The following is a 21,636-nucleotide window of genomic DNA, read 5'->3' on the forward strand; positions in this document are numbered from 1 at the left end:
CTAATTAGTACTTTGTTTATTTTAGGAATTTGATTAATTCAGCAGCTACTTTTTAAATAGAGCCAGCATGGCAAAGGAGGCTTTGTCTGAGTTTTCCAAAGACAAAATACTGCTCCTCTTCTTTATCAGTAGCCCACTCTGGCAGACACATACCCAGATCCTCAGCAGATGATTCAGGCAGACCATAAGTGAGGTTCTGCATGAAATACAGTTATGTAGTTGGTCTTTTAAAAAACACAGACAGAATTAAGTGGCAGTCAGAATGCTTCTATGTGCAACATCCAAGGTTTATAAACAGTAATTTTCTTTCAAAAATGGAAAAAACAAACAAAATTCATATGATATATATTTAAATGAGCCTAAGAAATGAGCTTTACTGTTTATTAAGTGGTTGGTGTATTTTTTGAGTCCTAGAATGTCACCTACCTTTACAGATCAGCTGAGTTCTTTCTTACAGCTTTGTACCTTCTCGGTAATTTAATAGTCCCTTTGACCATCCTTCTCTTCTACACCCCTTATTGCTAATATGAAGCCCTTCTAAATAAGACTTGGTACTATGCCAGCCTTATTTAGCAAACATGGCATTTCAAAATAATGATGATATCAAAATGTTTTAAGAGATGTTGATAGTGTTTGTGTATTAAGACAAAACAGAAAATAGAAAAGGAACTTTTATACTTTTTTATGCTTTTATTGGAAAAGAATTTACATATATTTAAATAAGTTTTTTTGCAGAGCCTCGTTTGATTCATATTGGAAATACTTTATAAATTATTATTTGCAACAGTAATAATTTTTATGGTCAACCATCTGTGATCTTTTTCAATTCACAAATATAACAGAAAAATCTGATATTGTGCCCACGAAAATTTACTTTAAATTCAGCTTTTTAGGCACACAGGAAAGGTTTCTTTACAGTTCTAATATGTTCTGGTGCATTGATACATTTCATCAGTCTGATACACTTTAATGCTACACAAGGCCATAAAATGCCATGCAACCTCTCTGATTAATTCGTTTGGAGAGTGTTAAATTTAAAAGTATTTTGCTATATTGAAGCTGATAAAAATATCCTAGAATGCAGAATGGTTGGTTCTGTTTACAGATGGCTCATATTAATAGGTACCAATATAGTATTGTAGTTCATGTAATCATTTGGGACATATATATGCAGAATGATTACATGAATGTATATATAGATGTATATATGTGTGTGTGTGTGTACATCTATAAAATTTCTTATTAAAAATTTATATATAACTTTTGATTGTAAACATGTTAAAATATTTTGTTTATATATCATAGTGCAACACAGGAGAAAATTAACAAAAATATGTGTAATAGTGGGTTTATAAAGTCCTCCACACAAGGGTTTATACAGAAGTATGTTTTACTTAATACCACGATGCTTGTGCATTTACATACTTTCTAATAGTATATAGGCAGAATTTTGTTATTTTCAGTAAAACTAACATTAAAAGCCTAGCACACAGTGCAAATGCAGGTGGAAATAAATGTCATTATGCACAATTAATTTACTGAAAGTTAAAAAAGTTAGTTTACCTCTCTCCCATTCCAGCATCTCAAAATTTTATTCATTTGTTTGTGTGTTTCCCATCAGGATGAGCAGTTCCTATTTCCCTAAGCAACTGACATTAATTTCCCTAAGTTATAGGTGCTTATAGTGTTGGCTCACTAGCATAATTCGTTGCTTCTTAGTGATTTTTCTACAGAAAATATTTCACATAATTTATCTTTCAATATTAAGGAGGAATCCGTATTTAATTCACCCTCAATATAAACTTGTGTTTTTAACTGTGTTTTCTGTTGAAAAGTCTAATCTAGCAAGATTTCTCTAGGCAGAAAGCTATTTTCTGAGTTCAGAGGTGCTATGCCAGTCTAATCACTGGTTAATTTTGAAATAACTGGAGGCAAAGAGACTTTTCTTTCTATGTGGATGCTCTTTGCTGCTACCAAGCATCTTGGCCTAAGGAATATCACACCAAGGTTTGTCTGTGATCTGCTAAAAAAGTCTTTTCTTTCTAGTTTGAAAAGCAACTTAAAATTAAAATTGGAGCATTTTGAGAAAGCTAAGCCATGAAAATATTCTCCAAAATCTTCAAATCTTCTGAAATCAAAGAAAATAAAGATATTAGAAAAAAATAGGTCTGAAAAGATATTTTCAATTAATGCCTCTTTTCCTTGAAATCTTAACACATTTCATAAAAAAAAACAACCCTGCAACATTTTTTTTTAAATTTCATCTAAATCATTTTGTTTCTACTCTAAACTTTGTTGCACTCTCTTCTTCCTAAAAAAGTAATTCTCATCCTAATTAGTTTTTCTCTTCTCCTTTGATATCAATATTTGACTTTTAATATTGCTTTCCTGCAAGGCTACTCTGATCTAGCAATCAATTCTTGGATTAAGTCTTTAGAATCTATTGCAGCTTTGTTGGCAAAAGTTCCATTCTTCTGATCTCAAACTAAAGAAAGGAGAAAAGACTGGTGAGTTTTGTGGAACCGAGCAGTGTCTGTGGAGCCCATAACATTTCACTGTCTGAATGCTAACACAGCTTGGCTACATCATGACTCTCAGTTTTGGTGGTTGGTTGATATTTTAATAAGCACAGACTTCATATCATGAACAGGATTCCCCTGAGTTTACGCTGGCCTATTAAAAAAAAAAAAAACCTGTGACTTCTAAAGATATAAAAAATAAAAATTCAAAGCAGTTTTCCTTTAGAAGACTAGAAGAAAGTACTAGGCAGATCATGTAAATGAAATGCTGACCATAGTGTAAAATGAAATGTGAAAGAAATCAAGTAATACTAAAACTATTGCTTTAAATTTAGTGTAGCGTGACAATCAGAATGGCATGAAAATTGATCCTGGCAAATCCAGCACATCATATCCAATATTTTAGGAAATACCATTCATTGTGTTTAGGAAATACTAAAAATGTATCCAGTACATCACCTTTACCGATAATGCTATTTTTCTTTTTTTTTTTTTTTTTTTTTTTTAATATCTTACTAATGTTTCTAATGAAGTCATGGAGAGGTTTGAAAATGTATTTTCCGGATAAATATGAGTTTTGACATACTTATTTGTTTGAAAAAAAACCCAAGAAAAGAGTCATTGACTTAGATTTTTAAAATTAGGTTGCAGGGAACAGCAAAAATATTGCTTCACTAGCCATATTATTTGTTATTTCACATTTCTTATTTATTATGTTTATTATTATTTATTATGTTTGTTATTATTTATATTATGTTTTAGTTGTTTTATGATAAAATAGCCTTGTGCTTAAGTTAATGGTAACTAAACATTTCTATGTCCCTGTGATTTCTATGTGCAGTTTGGATGCTTTTAAGACTAAATGAACCTCTTATGAGCACAATAATAACATCCTTGGTGTATATAGGTAAAATAAAATAGTGCAATTAGTACTAAAGGGTAATCAGTACACTCTGTTATCAAAAGCTAAAATGCTTAAAAATGCCTATTAAAAATTTCAGCAAAAGAAAAAAAGTTATTTAATTTATTTTTCTTGTTTAAATGATAAAAGAAAAGCTATCTTGTAAGGGAACAAAATTTAGAAGTGTTTTGCATTTATTCCTCATGCTGTTTTCACTGGCATAAACTTGTATAGCAGCAAATATTTGAAGAATTGCAATACCCCAAAATAAAGAGCATCTTTTTAAGCAAATATTGTGTAAAATCAAAGTTTGAAATTTTGAGGACAGATTACTGCTTTGAGTAAATTTTCATGCTTCAAAATCACATCAAGGGACAGGTCCCAGTTTTGCAGGGACTTGTGCAGTTGAGTTATGAGCATCTCTCAAAACAGAGGTCAAGTGACAGAGACTGCCCCATGGGGCAATGTGTTACAGCACTTAACCCCAGTCATTGTGGAAGGGGGAAAAAAAAAAAGTGAAAAATGCTAGGGGAGTTTAAGAATGGATTATATAGTAGTCTAGGAATCAGGAAAAGTGTATTTGATTTTGGAGCAGGATAGAGGAGAAACTATACTGTCTCATTTGGATCATGTATGTCTGTGATTTTTGTGATAACTAATTCTGCAATTAATACATTTTTCTGCTTTTAATTGCAGCAGGAAAAGAATCATGAAAGCTCAAGAAATAAAGGTAAGTGCCAATTATTTTCAAAATGTAAACATTCTTATAATTATCAGAAGTGTAACATTCAATTTTAGTAAAAACTTCCAGATATATTGTTTTCTAAGTATTTTGGTATTTGAAATGACAAAAATATATCTAGGAAAGGGGTTGAAATTTAGAAAGTGAATGTATTAGCTGCTATTTTTGGAACTCTGAGATGAACAACACTGATTGCTGCACTCTGCATGGGATGGGCTGCACAGCTTCTCAGTAAGTTTGTGTCCTTGACTATGGCTGGTTATTATACTTCCATAAAACATCAGTACCATCAATTTAGCTTCTCCCTTTCCATTCAGTAAATCTGACACCGGGTGTGATTCCAATCTGTGCACCAAATAATCATCTCCTTAATAGGTTGCCTTGCAAAAGGACTGTTGTGGTGGTTTTTGCATACAATTTATATTTTCACTGCACCTTACTCTGTGCCAGTGGCTAAACACTATGTGAAATAGAATATTGAGGTTAAAGAAACAACCTTTTATCAAGAATATTAGGACTTCCAAAACTCAAATGTGGATATCATATCTTTTATTTTCCTAACATAAAGTCTGTTAAGAGACAAAACATCCAAACCTCTTCATTAAAAATTGCTAAGCAAGCCATGAAAAGCAAAATCACCAATGGTGGCAGATTGTTCTCTTGATGTTTTAATTTTTATACAGATGGGATGTGAGATACTTCAAATGGGAAACAAAGGGAGGATAGGAGAAAGAGCACCAGTTAAAAGTTGCAAAGAGAGGAGGGAATTAAGTAACAAACCAACCTGTATCTTTTTTATTGCCTTTGCAAGCAACCTGAAATCATATCACCTGAGTTAGCTGTTCTTAATTCAGTTATTTATGTATCACGGTACTCATTCATCTCAATTTTCTTGCTTTCTCTCACATGAAGGCTAAACAGAAGCATCTAAAGGCAAACTAAAGTTGATGGTTGATTGGAGTTGTGTCAGGACAATTACATTGTTTGTGATGATATGATAATTTACATCATCTGAATGATCTATGGTCCTTCATTTGAAGAGTGTGCATGGGAAAAATAATTGAACCAAAAAATTGCCTTTATTTTCAACCAGTTTGTGATTTCTAACTTTCTTTTCAGAGGTAATACCATATAAAGGTGAATATCTTTAGATGTAGTGAGTGTGTCCATAATGTATAGTTCGAAACGCTTTCCTGTTTTATGATTTAACACAAATTATAAAAAAGACTGTGAGAACTTGGATTAGATTACAGGAATAAATTATTTGTGAATACTGAAGAATTCTGAAATGGGCCATTCTTTGTGGATTTTTATGAGTTATGTCAGTTATATATGATGTTTGACAGTCCTTCTTGCACACCCCACCCCATGCTGTTGCCAGGGGGTCATTAAGGTATGAATATGAGCAACAAGTAAAAGTAGGAACAAACTAATTAGCTGGGTGGGAGTGCCCATCTTTTTCATTAGCTGTTAGTTTTGTTAACTAACCACAGAAACAATTTTCAAAGGATTATAAAATATTGCCCACAGCTACAACCAAAGGAACCCGTTAAACTCTTGATTGAAGGAAGATATAATTTTCTCCAAATAGGCAGTGATATTGGTGCTCAGCTGGACAAAATTTGTTGTGATTGTATCTGTAACATCACTTGATGAAATGTTTAACCTACTAAACTTCCAGCAATATATGTTTGTCTCTGCCTAAAATGACAATTCAACTTGGAAGATGTCAGTAGTCTGGAAGACTAATCATGCACAGAGTAGTCTTTGAAACATATATGTATCTACAGATATACTTCATTGCATAATGCTATTTTGAGGTGGGTTTATTATTGGTTTTCTTTGTAGTGCTCTCTTTTCATATTCTTTAAATTTATTTGTTTTCATGTGTTCTTTATCCATGTAATTGCAAAGTTTCAGGAAGATATTTTCATTTCACTTACAGCATATAAAATCTTAAAACTCTTCCTTACTTAAAATATTGGTTAGTTCAGATGAAACAAGACTAAATTAATGTTTCAGCCTAAGCATTTTTATCTTGTCAGTGAGAAACTGCAGTTCACATGCAATGTCTAAATGTTTTGGGCTCTCCATATGTTCTTCTTGAACTTCTCAAGTTCTTGGGATGGGTTTCTAACAATATTCCTTACGCTCTTCATATTTCAGCCACTACATATGGTAAAAGGATGAAATATTTTCCGTGGTTTCTTAACAATTCTGATACTTTCAGAAGCAATGTTGTCCTCTAATTCAGAGGAATTCTAATTCATCCTTACCAAATGAAAAGCTGGTGTCTCTGTTGTGTCTAATAACTTCCTTTGAAGTCAGTAGTTCAGTATCTAATTTTTATTAATAATTGCATTAGACTGTATTTTTTAAGAGGGGAGGATATTGTAGCAGAATTCAAGTCAAAGGCTTTTTGACTTCAGCAGGATCAATATCTTAGTATAAAGGAGCATTCTGTAGCTTTTATTATGTTATAAATACCCAGTAATTTTTCATTTTACCTAATTCATAAAAAATTGCTATAAAATACATCTAAATCCTATTTTTATTTTAGAAAGGATATTCTTATTGTTTTGTAGTAGGTTTCTTTTTTCCTGTTGACACATTTCTGACCTGCCTGTTTTCCCGTTACTTCTATTTTCAGCCTCTAAGTCAGTCACACGAGAATAGAAGCCAATACTCAAACACACCCCATTCTGACACTAATCCCATCTCTTTCTGATCTGTGAAATTCTTTTTCTTGTTTTACTTAACAGGGAACAGATCTTTTTGTACACTCTTTGAGAAAAGCAACACTGCTTTTATGTAAAACACTATGTTAACATTTTACAGTTTTAATGTATGTTGGCAAAATTCCTCATGCGTCCGAGAATTTTTTGTATGTGAAAATTATTATCTCCAGGGCAAAATATAAATTAAATTAGTTTTATAACACTTCTATAATATGAAAAAAATAATAAGGCAATTATCAACTAAATCTTGCTAACTCTTAATTGCTGGTTTGGAGTCCCGTTTGACCTTTGCTACCTTTCTTTTCCAGTGTTAACTCCTTCAGGAAAAAGAATGTTTTATTCCAAACCTATAGTGGAAGATAAAATAAATTTTCTTGTGATGATTTGGAAACATCAGAAATTGTGTTACATTTAAGCAATGTGAAGAATTTTCTTCTCAGCCTTTGCTTGACTTTGGAAACATTCATGTGCTTTTAATAAGTAACATTATAAACTTTAAAGTAGAAATAGTTTCTGACAATATTATTTTGAATAACAATATTATACTAAAACTTCTGAAGTACCAGAAGGTTGACTCATATCAACTGTTTGCCAGTAGTAAGCCTAAAAGTCTTCTCAATTCCTTTTCACAGAAAAAACACTGGCACACAGGAAATACTGAGACACAAAAATATTTTAGTTATCTGGTAGCATTTCAGATCAGCTCCTAAGCTTTACCATAGTTTGAATTATAGTAGAATTCTCTTATTTTTTGAGAATTTAAAAATTGATTTCAGTATAGAGAAACAAGGTGTAGGAGCTTTCTAAAAAAACCCAGCAAAATCAGTGAAAAAAAAAAATCTGAATTTAGGCTGTGAGTAAGGTGGTTGTTGTGCTGATGTTGAATGATGATATGATAGTGTAACTTTGCCTATTAGTTTTAGCAACTTAACACCTTTTGAAAGATTGAAAAAGTGCTCCAGCTAAGTTTTGGAAAATACACACTTTTCGTAGCATTTTCAAAATGTGCATGCAAATAATTTTAATTATATTAACTTGAAGAGTTTTTTACTTTAGTTAAGAGCACTTTGGTGCTTGTGCCAAATGTATAGGATGCTTTTAAAAATGTTTTCTAGCTACTATTAATCTGAGCTTTGAACATCACTAACACTCAAAATTAAACCATTTAGAGAATTTTGACTGACATAATTTTAATTACAGTTTGAGTTTCTAATTGTACTCAATACCTCTCATTTTATGCTTACCTTAATAAACTGGATGTAAAAACATTGTTGACTCACAGATTAGTTTCAGAAACATAATTCTCTATGATTATGAACATATTGCCGTACTCTTCTGATATCATTAACAAACATCTGTTCCTTTTATAATCTTCAGCTACCAGAATTAGAGGGGAAATCATATAGGCATCACCTGCATATCTTACTTGCTTTTTACTCTTTAAACAGCTAGCATGCCTTCACAACATTTCTGGTATTTTCTGAAATCCCAGATTGGTGTAATCTTTTTCTATGAGCTGATGAATATAAGACAAGAAGTAGTGAAAAAAATCTTAAGAAATTTCAAACTTGAAAGAATTTAAGGGACAGAATCAGTAAGGCTTTATCTGAATAATAACTTGTAAAACTGGACATACTCTCAAATGCCAGGGTGAACAAACTGTTAGATCTATTCTGCAGTATGTCTGGCTGTTATTACTTTTGATAATGGAGAAAGCTCTGCATGTTCTGATGCAGAATTCATGATACCGGCATTCTTTGTCATGTTAAAGCCGTTACCTGTGGCAAGAAATACTGTTCATTATATTCTGTAATGTATCCAGTGACTTATTTTGTTTGCTCAAGCAAATGATTATTAGCTCGTTTTTCAACAGACCTGTATTAATTGTGTATGGTTAGAATCTGAACTACAATCCTCCTGGACTGAACTGACTAATGTTTTAGCTTTTTATGCTGCAGTAGCTTCTCTACTAGATCAGTACATTTCAGAAAAAAATGTAGTATTTTAAAGAATATGTGTAGCAGTGAAAGTTGGTAAATGTTTGTCCCATCTGACCCAGAGTGTTTGTTCTGAAGTTCTTTTCTTTGTAATTATGTTCCAATGTACCTGAGTGAATAAACTTTTAAAAATTGGTATGAGGATTTTTGAATTATGTTTCCCAAACACTGTCCCCTTTATCCCGCTCTGTTCTCCTCCAAGGCTTAGTCAACTGAAACTCAAATCTCTTCTGTTACTTAAGAATTGTCATAAGAAACGGAGTTCTGTTTCACACCTGAATAGTTCTCTTTTCCCTTTCCTACAAAAGACCTATAGATGTACTGTTATTAACTGAATGTTTTGGAGTATTATTATTATATTGGAATGGCTTTATCATGATCAATATTTATAGAAATTATTATGCTAAGGTCTGAATCAATTCAGAGTCAGAATATGAAATGCATTTAAAAGAAACAAATTTCTTCATGTGTGAAAATAATTTTAGTATGACACTTAATCTTAGAATTTATTTTTTGGCAGCATTGAAGCTCGTCTTGAAAAAGTAGTGTGTGAATCAGTGTCAGATATCAATTGTAGGTAATATTTTTGATAACAGTGTGATTACCCAACATAGAAAGTATACATTAAGAGCAGGGTCTCTCCTGTATATACAGATTTATGAAAATATTTTCTTATTTCTTTTAAACAAAGCATTATTTGACAATGCTAAAATCCAGTTTTGATACCTATCTGTCATTACAGCACAGTATTTATATAGTAACCTAGTCAGACCTGCTACCAGTGTAATGCCATGGACATAAACAGTGTAAACTGCATGAAAATGGTCTCACCAGTTGTTGTCTTGAGGTAAACACACTTTATCTTAGTCAAGAAATTAATTAAAAATGCTGAAGTAATAACAAGTGAATACAACACGGGGCATATATTTTACAGAATTGCAGCATTTACCTTAAGCTAAATTCCAGACCGACATTCCATATCAGTGAAAAATTGTCTGCAGTTTTATTGTGTTAGTGTCAGGGGAGGAACAGTATCACGTGGAATTTCTTGAGGGTTTTGTTACAAATTACATCTGCATCTTCACAGATGCTTTATTTCCAACTTTATACTGCTTGGCTGCAAAATTTCCAAGTCCATTTTTGCTGTGAGCAAATATACAGACAAAAAGATAATAACTAAAAACCAAAAGAGTCAGAATGAGACTAAAACATTTTTATAAATTTTACAAAAACTCACAACTGTCAGTGGATGTTCTAAAAAATCAAGTGGAATAATCAGATGCCTCTTTAATTTTTCTTAAATGCACATCCATTATTTCTGCCGCTTTTTAAAAACTATGTGGAGGCATGGATATATGTTCTGATAGCGACTACAGAGATAATTATTGATACATATCACATATAATTAAAATATGTATTATATGATAATTTATATGTATGATCCTATATTGATTATGTAATAATGGATATATAATGATAGTGGAGAAAATATAAAAGCAAGAATATTCTACAGCTGCACTCTATTGCATTCTTTAAGGGATGAAATTCTTTGTGTCTGACTTGTTTTAGGAATTAGCAGCTTTAGGAATTATATATAAAAAGAATTTTTTCTTCTTTGCTTTTTCTTTAGCAGGAAAATGTACATCTGAGCTTGGTTTTCTTCCCATATGCAATATTCATGACATTCAGAAACTTGTAAGTGAAAAAGATGGTCTGTGTCAAAATTCCAGGCAAGAACTCTTCTCCAAAATGATATATCTATTCTAACAAGAGATACAATGGTTATTTCTGCATGTAGTAACATAGTAGAGCTAACATAAGAGATTGGTATCCCTATTTTTTTTTTCTTAATTTATCCATGTACTCCTGAAATTTAGGTTGTGTTCTGTTAAATTATTAAATCTATTTCAAAGCAGACATTGTGAACTTGACAAGAGAGAATAAGTTCAGTGGTGCTCGTGAAGTTTCTTTCTGTAGTGCACAAACACTAAATTTAAACAGATACAGTGGAGAAGAGATTCAGAACTGGCAGGGGAGGGGAGTGCTGAATACTGACTGGAATACATATTCATTCCTATTAAGACTTTACTAGCTTTAAAGAAGTCACTCAGAGGATGAATGTAGCAATTTTGGTTATTTAAATTTAAATGTATTGGTAGTCTGAATTTTAATGTGTGACCCACAAAAGACTTTGAATAGCAATATGGTTTGATTTTTTTCTTCACATAGATATTTTTTTTTTAAAGCTTCCATATAAGAGTAGCTAGTGTTTAACTCAAATGTTAGAGTGAAAATGTTTTGGGTAATTTCTTTTGTTTTTTCAGGAGTAGCCTGAGAAGAGTTAATGAATATGACTTGACTTTAAGTTAGTCTATTCTTTTATTATTAATACTGTTGAGGTTTTAAAGTTAAAAATTAATGCTAAAAGCTTTGTAGTTTTATATATGAAGATTCTTCTTTGAGCTTAAGACAATGTGTATTTTCAATAATGGCTTTGGTTTAACTCTTTCATCTTTAAAGAGGTATACAAACCACACAGATGGCTGTATGAGGCAATTTAAATTAGCTCTTGAGCACTGAGGGTTTGCACTAAATTCACAGAAGTATACTTGGATCTTTTAATACAGATATATATATACATTGGTGTGGTGTCTGTAGGCTATGCATGCTGTGTGTCTCACATGTAGTGAATATTTGATTACACTAACAGTCAATATCTAAATGTGAAATGGGTCACTTCCTCTGAAGCTTAGCTGGTTCAAAATATTATCTACCTCTTCTGTGTGCCCTACTCCTTTGCAAAACTTTCATTCTCAGGATGAAGAGCAAAACATGATTTGAATCAGCACCACAGATATCTTAGTTAAGTTTGGCATATAATAGCCATGTGGAGCAGGCTACTTCACACTACTTGTGATGTAGCACACAATTATTATGACCAAAAATAAACAAATGAGAATGATAGAAAGTGCAGCTCACATTTTGTGTAACAGAATGTTGAAGCAAGATAATCTTCCTATTTGAGTAAATTGAAGTTTTCCTTTTAGAATAGATTTTCAAAAAGCAAAGTGTATGCCAGAAACTGTCTTAATGCTATTAAATGAAAAACTTGCATTTTATTTGTAAAATATAAAATGTAGATTAGAATTAGAAAAAAAAATGTATATTAGAATTTTTGGGAAAGCAACTTCTCTTATTGGGTTTTATTTGCCTATAGCATAACCTTAGCTTTATCAGTAGTTCTCAGTATTATCTCAGTATATTTATATAAAATAGTCTGCAGTGATACCTCATTATTGAACAGAAAGGAGGCTATGATATTTTTATCACTGAAAAAGATATAGATAGAATTTTAAAAATCTACAGGGATTTTTACATGCTCTACAACAATTTTTTAGATATGAACTTAAAATCCAATGTAGGCAATAGTTCAATTAGGCTATTCATACAGAAGTAAAGTTGAGAAAGGGTTGTCATGAAAGAAAAAGTGAAGTTGAGGAGGAATACATAACAGTCTGAAGTAAAAAATCTGCATACATACTGGTATTTCAAAAATAAATTCTATTTAATTTATATATTTTTTTAAAGAAATACCTGTAAATAGGTATCTTTTTCCTTTAGGTATGAGGCCACTGATTTTTATTGCATATTTATAACATGACAGCTATCAATGTAATTTGCATATAGGTTTTCTGTGCAATTTATAGGGCATAAACTTTTCAGGACACTTATGCAGAAAAAACCTGACACATTTGTGTTACACAGAAGAAATTTCCATACTCATTCCATCTTAAATAGAATTACTTTTTACATTCATACAGTGTTCAGAATACTATTGATAATACATTAAAAATATTTTCTCCTATCAAGTAACTCTTGCAAGCAGTTTAAATGACAATCAGAACTTTTATCAACTTGCAAAATGAGTCTGTTGAACATGATTTCTACCTCAACTCTCACTCCCAATCATTGCAGCACAATAATTAATATTATTGTGGATAATAATCTGAATTATTATCATTCAGATGCTGGTTGATGCAATTACACTATTCATTTTTTGCCTTTGTCTTTGAGTAGCAGAGGTTGATGTGTTTCAAGCACACTCTTTTGTCACTTGCCTTAGACCCCAGAACATGATTGATGGTGTCAGATCCTGTTAACATTTACATCATAACTGAAAGTAGATGTTACAGTGAACTGCAAATTACAGACTGCTAAAATTCCTGCCACTAACAATTATGGTGGGGCAGTATAAAATTTCTCATTTGTTTCCAAAGGTCAGATTAATAAAGCTGCATGGCACATTATCATAAAGGGTGGACCCAGCTGTCTGTTTAGATTATGCTTAAGAGTCTAATGTTTCTAAGGAAACTTTGCAAGGAATGAATGCATCCATTTTAACTAGCAGTTTAAATGTGGGTAATTATTATATCTTATTCTGAAGGGATCCAAAACAGAGGCTGCAATCACTCAAATGTCTTTCCGCTTCTTAATTCATATATATACATAAAATAGATTTTTTAAATTTTTTTTTTAATCTGTAAATTTAAAGTAACTCCCCAAGACCTGAAAAGCTAATTACTTAGATGTTTGAGCTGTAAACTGAAATGCAGCAAATATTAAAAATAGCTACTCCTACATATTCCTACATGACACAAATTAGAACAAGAAGGAACTTAGCTCTTTAAATAAAATATTTTAATTCTATTAAAACAATGAATAGATATCTTATAGCTTAAAATTTAATTCAGGAGAATAAAATTAAAATTTATATTTCTATAAATTAGCAAGTAGCTATGCAAGTGATTAGTACAAAAAGCACACAAAATATTTTGATTATGTACTTGTGTACATCTTTAGCAAAGGAATACAGCTTTCTACCCTTTCTTCCTAATAATAAAATTTCTGGTCGTTTTTCAAAGCAGCTTTTTAAATGTTTGCTGTAGTGTACAAAACAATTTGCTATTATTAAAAAAGATGGTGGTTTGTTTTATTTTTTTTTTATTTTTATATTTCTTTAAATACACGTAACAGCATCCCGGGGAGAAAAAAAGGAGACTTCTGATTTGGCAAGAAGTTGGCAGTAGAGTTACTAAGATATAGATCTGAATATGCTATTGAAGGAATTGATCATTTAGATTGAATTTAATTTAACCATAAGCAAATACAGAGAAGGGTTACTCTAGTAATCAGACAGTATTTTTAAGTAAAAGTCAAGAACAGAGTTTGGTTTTCCTAGCAGAATGGGATGCTTTGAAATGTTGATACAAATGCTTGAAAAAAGCATGGAACTCCTGAAATGAAAAGTTAGGTGGATTATAATTATTTTAAACAAGAGGCAGTACTCCTTGCATGCAGCAAGATATTTCTCCATGTTCAGTTTCTTCCTCTTTGCATAAATTAATATGATATTAAAAATGCTGTGTGTGGTCATGAGCAAATAATAAAGTAAAAATTGAATGAAACCTCTTCCAAGAGGAATTTCCCTGGTTCTCTGAAGCTAAAGAGGAGATTTGGTGCTTTACCTGTACGCAAATCTACTTGAGTTGATGCAAAGTGATGCATTAATGAAAGAAAAAACTCAGGAAATTGCCTGAAAGAGATGGTACAAGCTTCTCCTTTAAATTGAAGCAAGACTTCTCATATCTGGAAGACTAATCTAGGGTATTCTGTTTATAGGGCAAGATAGAATGTTTCATTTTATAGGTTATGATAAAACTCTGTTTCTTTGACTTTACATATCTGTGTAAAGATAACTTTATTTGTGCAGACATGGCCTGGATAATCTTCTTTAAAGCCTTCTTTTTCCATGTTCTTTCCCACCTGTGCCCCATTTTGCATAAGCTCTGTCTCCTTTTTTCATACCAGCCATTCATATCTTTCAAGATTTGGCATGGCAGAAAGTAATCTGTGTTCTCAGGGGAGAATATGTATAAGGCTTAAAATGCAACCTCCCTTGAATATTGAAGGGTAGGGATATGCCTTTGAACTTTCAAAGGTTTCTAGAGATTAAGTATTTGAAGTAACTTCTAGCTTTCTTCATAGCCATAGGGCACATAGTTTTCAGTTTCAGTTTCTGAAAAGGAGTGAACTTTATGGGTCTGAGTGAAAACAGTTAAGGTGAACATTCAGCTTGGATCATGTCTTTACAGGCTTATTTTTTGTAAGTTGACCTATTCTTCCATCACCTTGGAGGGCCTGGTGAATCTTCAAGAAATAATTGTATGCTTTTAATTAATATATTTAGACATTTAGGATTCAGATATTTTCTGATTTTTGAAATATTATCTGAAATTATAATAGGGTAAATTTTGACTAATTCTTAAAGTTTCTTTAAGTTTATATGATGTATAGATAACTGTCAGAAAATGTTTTTCTTTCAAGATTGTAATAGTTGACAATAAGGTTTGCCAGATTTTGTTTTGCTCATCTCTAGAAAGGATATCCATATGGTATCATTGCAATGACAGCAACAAACTGCAATTTTGTGTGGCCCTTTATAACTACATAAGGAAAGGTCTTTGGCTGTTTAGGCAACAGTTATTGATGGAAAAGCTGTTTATCAGAGTTTCCAGCCTGGGAAAAAAATATGGTGGAATAGATTTTTGTCCATACACTTATCAGAATTTTCTTGCACAGGGGTTGGTTAAAAAGTAAATCTATGACTGATAAAGTAATGGCTGATTGTTGGTTAAATAATCTAAGAGATTTGACACAAATGGTTACACATCTAAATACCATTCTATAAGCAAGTGTCTTTGTATTCAATGGCAACATGATAGAGTTCTTTCTTCTCTTTGTACTCACTGGACTTTGTATCATGTAGGACTTAATTGCACATATGGTGCCCAGGCTATAACTTTTTGTTTCTCTAGCATTTGATGTCCTGTCTAGACTTAATCTAAGCATAGGCTTAGATTCCTATGCTGGCAGGATAGCAAAACAAAATTCCTCAATAACGAGGTTCAAATTACTCTCTATTTAAATTATGCACAAAACCCACATATACATTTGGGAATGCTGGCCCACTAGCAATAATCAGTCAAATCTTGATGTTTTCATTCTATTAAAAGACTGTAAAAATCCATGGGAGCATTACTTTAATGGAAATTTAAGAAAGCATTTCATTATCTCAGAAATGAACGAATCCAACAATATTAAAACAAACATTTTTCTTAGCTTTTTAAAGTCCTGCATAGACCTGATTAAATGAAGGCTCTTGGAAGGAAAGATTAGAGAATTTTAGCAAATAGAAAGGCATTCAAAATTCCCATTTGTATTATAAGTGCCACCAAGTTTCTAATAAGCACACATTGATTCTTCCTCATAAAATGTAAAAGCCGTGATTTTGTAGCCTTAAGGATAATTGCCCACTAAAATGCATTACAAATGGAGGGAAAAAAAAAACCCCAATAAAAACATTCTGGTATCATAATCATAATGTCTATTCTCAAAGGATCATATGTGTAGGTTGCACTCAGGTCTAATTAGCAGAAATCTGACCTTCTTTCCCCAGAAACATTGAAATATCTTATTGCTCTTTATAATTGTAACTGACATCTCAACATAAAAGCAGTACATAGAGTTAGGAGTATCGTAAATAAAATACATTTGCAGAAGTAATACAGAATGATGTCTGCTAAAGAGAATGTTGCTTAAACATATTCTTTCTAAGGTGGTTCAACATGCTCCCGTGTAAATATATATTAATAAACTTATAGAAATATATCTGTATGTTCACAGACATACAGATAAAATGTCAGGACATTTGTGTGCAGAAAGAGGATCTCAGAACAGAACTGATAATCTAGGAAAAAAAGGATTTCTTGTGAGTCTTTAATAGCCTTTAAATACATATTTTAAATGACCATTTTGAAGTATCATGTCATCTTTAGCAAGTGTAATAAAAGTAGCAGGAAATGCTGAACTTTTTCCCATTCATTTTTTTATTTCCACTTCAAATTGAAGTATTAGATTAGGCAGAACTTGCAAGTGTAATGTGGTTCAAGATTAAAACATACAGACTTAAATATACAGTATTATAGATATTTCATCTTTCAAATTTGGGTTTTTATGGCATGTTTGGGGAGTTTTTTTGGTAAAGCATGTCTCATGACTGTATGCACTCATTCTGGGTGAACACTCTTTAAAGCATTAACATTTTTCATAGGTCTGTTCTAACACACTTTCTGGAGATACTGACTGCTGAATGTGCAAGGTGTGTGACTTGTTTTCCCCTTTCCTTGCTTATTAAGAAAAAAACGTCTTTTTATGTGCCCGTTTATCTTCATAAGCAGTCAATTGCAAATGACATTTCTTCCTTTCCTTGTCTCTCTGGAGAGGTATTATGAGACATGAAACCTGTTTACTTTCTTTCAAGCTCTTCTGTACTGACTGAGATTACCCTTTTCCGCATGTCTACTTTATTCTTGCAGTTGTGGCAAACGCTCAGAGTTTAGGGGAATCATAAATGCAAGCAAGCTACAGGCTTGCCATGCAGAGCATGAAGGTCAGTACTGTTTCCCACACTGGGATTGCAGTGTCTCATCAGGCACTTTAGCAATCTGATCTAGTTGCTATCAGAAAAGTCAATATTTGCATTTTGTTGAATATGCATGCCCACCAGTGTTTGGAAAAAGGGGTTATTTGGTATATCTTCCTGTATGATTATCTTGTTTGCATTCACAAGATACTATCTGCAAATCCTCTAATGATTCAAAGACAACGTTGTACTGAAGTTATTTAATTATTAGGATTAATTCATTGCTATTCTAAATTAAACAGGCTTAGCATTTTTTGTTCTTTAATTTCAGATAGGGCACTGGAAGGACAACTTGAAGAAAAATGTCAAAAAATGCTTTAACTCATGGAATGTTAAGTGTACACAGAGAAGCCATTTTAGTTCATGTTATGTTTGCATATCACTTTTTAAAGAACTTTTGAATCACACTGATTGCTGAGAAACTGAGAAACCAAGACATTGGTTACCCTGCAAACAGTAGTGCAAAATAGCTTAATGATTTTTAAATGGCCTAAACATTAATTGATGGAATTAAAAAAACAAACAAAACCTAATTTGAATATGAGGATTTTCTTAACTTGTGTGCAATCACTCTTTGCAGGCCCTAGAGTCAAAAACATTCTCTACTGGTAGATTCTTATATACATATTGAATTTGATTGACTTCAGTGGGATTCTGCAGGTGTGCTTGATTTTGATGACAGACAGAGATGTAAATTGGAGCACATAATTCTGAAAGATTTAAAATGTAGGAAAAAAATCCTTTTCAGAGTACCATCAAACTTCCTTAGCAATACATATACAAAATTGCTCCCTTTTGCTTTGGGAAACACTGGGCAGAGGTCAGTCATTTAGAAATTTGTGTCTTTTTTCTGGGTGATTCAGTTCATGAAAATGCTCTTACTTCCTTTGCACAGAAAAATTCTAAATTCATTTAGGTTGAGGTAGAAGAGGTGGGTTGTGCTTAGCACAAAAAAAGGGGCCAAAAAAATCCTGCCATCTTCCAACAGCAGATGGAAACAATGCATTTTAGAGTTTCCATTTGAAGGGAATACCCCTCTATTAAACATAATTTTGACCAGCCAATTTAATTGTGCCTCTGCTCATCAAAGACAGTATCTGTAGAAGGTGGAGCTGTACATCAGAGTTACCAGGGAAGTGTTTTCAGGTAGTCAGAGGGAGACCTGGCCACTTCCACTTCTTCTGGAGCCATTCTCAAAATAAGAGAGAAAAGCTGGATACCAGTGAACCAATTTAGTTAATTGTGTCCTAATTTTTCCTTGGTCTTTGACTTAGGACTTGTGAGCTTTAGTGAGCTTTACATTGAGTGGGTGAATCACATTATGCACACAAAGAAAGCTAGCAGACACCTAACTATTTATTCTGTCCTTAATGTTTTATAACTTGAGATGGTGTAGAGGCCCAGAGAAGCTGACTTTAATTGCAGGGTGGACTGTGGTAATGCTGTTTTGTGAAATGTAAGATTTTCCACTTAAGAAACAGACAGAGAGGAAATCTCTTCTATTACTCAGTGTGCAGGAGAACCTAGGGGCTAAATAAGTTATTTTCTAAATAAAAAATAAACAATACAGTTTATCAGCCACAGCATACAACAGCACAAGCTGCAAGAATAATGTTAAATTTAAAGCTGCCTACAGGAAGTACATCCTCTAATTTGAAGGAGTGCCCATGCCATATCAATGTTTGGTTCTATCAAAGTTATGGAGCATACTGCAATAAAGCCAGCTACTGAAAATTACCTTTATTTGCAGTATCTGTATGTCATCAGTTATTAGCGTTTCTTTTATTCCTGAGAACTCTGTGGGGTAAGCTACGCCTTTCAGAAGCAGGAACTGAAGATCATATTGCATGAATTGAATTTGTTTGAGCTTTTAGTCTGTTAGTCTTTCCATAAAGATTCATGACCAAGAGCTTGAAATACACACTGTATTCATTTCAGTGCCAGTGCTTATGTAGTGGTTTCTGAAACTTTGGCATGTCATGTGTAAAACAAAAACCGAAAGCTGGTTTCTCAATGGAAAACCAGAAATATTTTAGATAAGTAGAATTTTTCTGCTCAGCTTTACAAAGCACACAGAATTGCCTTAATTTTGATCCATTCCTCTCATAACTATTTTCTCACTAGTAATTATTCCATAGTTCCATAAGATTTGTTTCCATGTGTGTACTATTTGATTCTTTTTTGTTGTGAGAGCAGGAGAACATGATATGTCTTATTGGTTTTTTGTTTACCTTTTACATTTTGACATGTTTTTCTGGAGTTAAAAAGAATGTCATCTTGAACAATATCAAACTGATTTTTTGGCTGTTGGGTCGAAAATGTTTGGCTACCCCTATATTAAATAAATAAGCAGCAAATGATAAATAATGGAGCAGTCATTTTCTTCTACTAAATAATGAAATTCATATAGTGAAAAAAAATAAACCATTCTATTTTATGTTATCTGAAAAATTGATAGCTAGTTTGTAGGCTTTACATTATTCAGGTGACAGAAAATATGCAATACGTTTGGATTCGATCTACTTCTTCCCTTCAGCTATGCAGCTATATGGTTTAGCAAAATATGTTTTATCTGTTCACTTTGAAACCCAGAAATATGTATGTTACAAATTAGAATTTGTAAATTAGAATTACAAATTAGAATATTAGAAAAATCAAAGTATATTTTTCGGCTTTCAGTGGAGTAACAGTTTTTGACTAACTTTTTGCTTCAAAGGTAGTCTGAATAGTGATTGGTATTTTTTCAAAGGTAAAAATGTATCAGCTAACTCCTTGGTATTCAAATATCTGTAATTAATATGTAGAATAACACTACCTACCTTTCCAGCAATAATTTTTTTACAAACTTAGTGTTACCTTGATTCCAGTTTGCACTTACCACCATATGCTGGTTTTGACAGAGAGACATGTGTTTGACATGCAAATTTACATACAAATATCTTAAAGAGATAATATATATATAAGATAAATGTTTGACGGTCTTTTTTATTGCAGTTCAGTGTTACCACACTGAAGAGATTTGGCATAAATTATGCAATGCATCAAAAATGTGTTTTATATATTTCTGTTGTTCAAATATCCTATGTTTTTAGAACCTCAAAAGTTACTTTATTGCCAAAATGGTTGCAGCTTAATCAAAATGAAATACATTTTTGGATGAATCTATGAGCTAAAATTGGTAGCATTTCTACATTTTTGGTAGAATTGGGGTTTTTTTTCTATTTAAGTAATAGCTTTATTAAACTAAAATACAAGGAAAAATGAATGTAAATGAAAATTCATCCATTGCAGGGATGACAAATATAAGAAATGCAGAACCTCACAATTATATGCCAGGCAAGCAAACTCCCTCACTCCCTTTTGCCTTTTTATAACAGATGTGAAAAGTTAAAATGTTTTAACAGTTGACTAGCAGATTAACAAAAAAAATATTTGAAAATATATTCAAGTTAAGGAAACAATGCATTGTGATTTAATTACCATAACTTGGTTTTCTGAGATTATTGTTTGGAGACATAAATTTTATATTGAATAAAATCATTTCAATATTAAGGGAATGGGAAGCTCTTAAGGAGAAATTAGAATGTTTAGAATTTACTTTTCAGATGCTGAATGATTGGTGAACTTAGACCCTTGTTGACCCTTGCTGAAAAGACAGTTTTGTGCTTTCTAATGCTTTTGACACAGTGTTACAAATCAAAAAGATACCAAATTACCAGGAAACATGATTTTTAATAGATGCAACCAAGGTTAAGGATTGCATTTCTTAGGAGACTTAAGTCAAAGTCATCTTCCTGTAAATGTGAAAGAGATTTACAGGGGAGACATGATTTATGTTCCTGTGAAAGTTTTCTGAGGAACATTTCTGTGCATATAGATTTTCAAGCATCTACACAGTGGTTAGCCTGATGTTTATAGTCTTTGTATGTAAAACCTATTCAGAAAAAGAAGTTTCTTCCTTTGCTGCAACATTTCAAAAGAAAAAGCTAGGATCTAAATTGCTGGTGGGGGAAAGTTATCAATGGTGCCCAATGGAATTTTTATCTGTAACACTCAATTTTTAAAATCTCCATAACAGCACTGAGCAAATAATGTGGTTTAGATCTATTTTGCTGCCTTGTGTGACATAACTTTCCAATGACTTGCAGAGTAGACCTAGTAACAAAAGCTGCATTTTCCATGAGCTAAAATTGTGTG

General features: G+C 32.2%; 1 protein-coding gene across 5 annotated transcripts in view; it reads left to right on the plus strand.

Moving 5' to 3' along the window:
• The window catches only part of FSTL5 (follistatin like 5), a 381,034-nt gene that overhangs the window by 144,113 nt on the left and 215,285 nt on the right, over positions 1-21,636 (plus strand). For all 5 annotated transcript variants that reach the window (XM_088056863.1, XM_005517596.3, XM_014259202.2 and 2 more), the window contains one exon: positions 4,117-4,150. In XM_088056863.1, coding sequence (XP_087912989.1) covers positions 4,117-4,150 — 34 coding nt within the window. The remainder of the gene's footprint in view (positions 1-4,116; positions 4,151-21,636) is intronic.

Source organism: Pseudopodoces humilis, chromosome 6 (genome assembly GCF_049639895.1).
Source record: "Pseudopodoces humilis isolate 2021_Gansu_Grassland_sample_001 chromosome 6, ASM4963989v1, whole genome shotgun sequence".
Classification (NCBI taxonomy): domain Eukaryota; kingdom Metazoa; phylum Chordata; class Aves; order Passeriformes; family Paridae; genus Pseudopodoces; species Pseudopodoces humilis.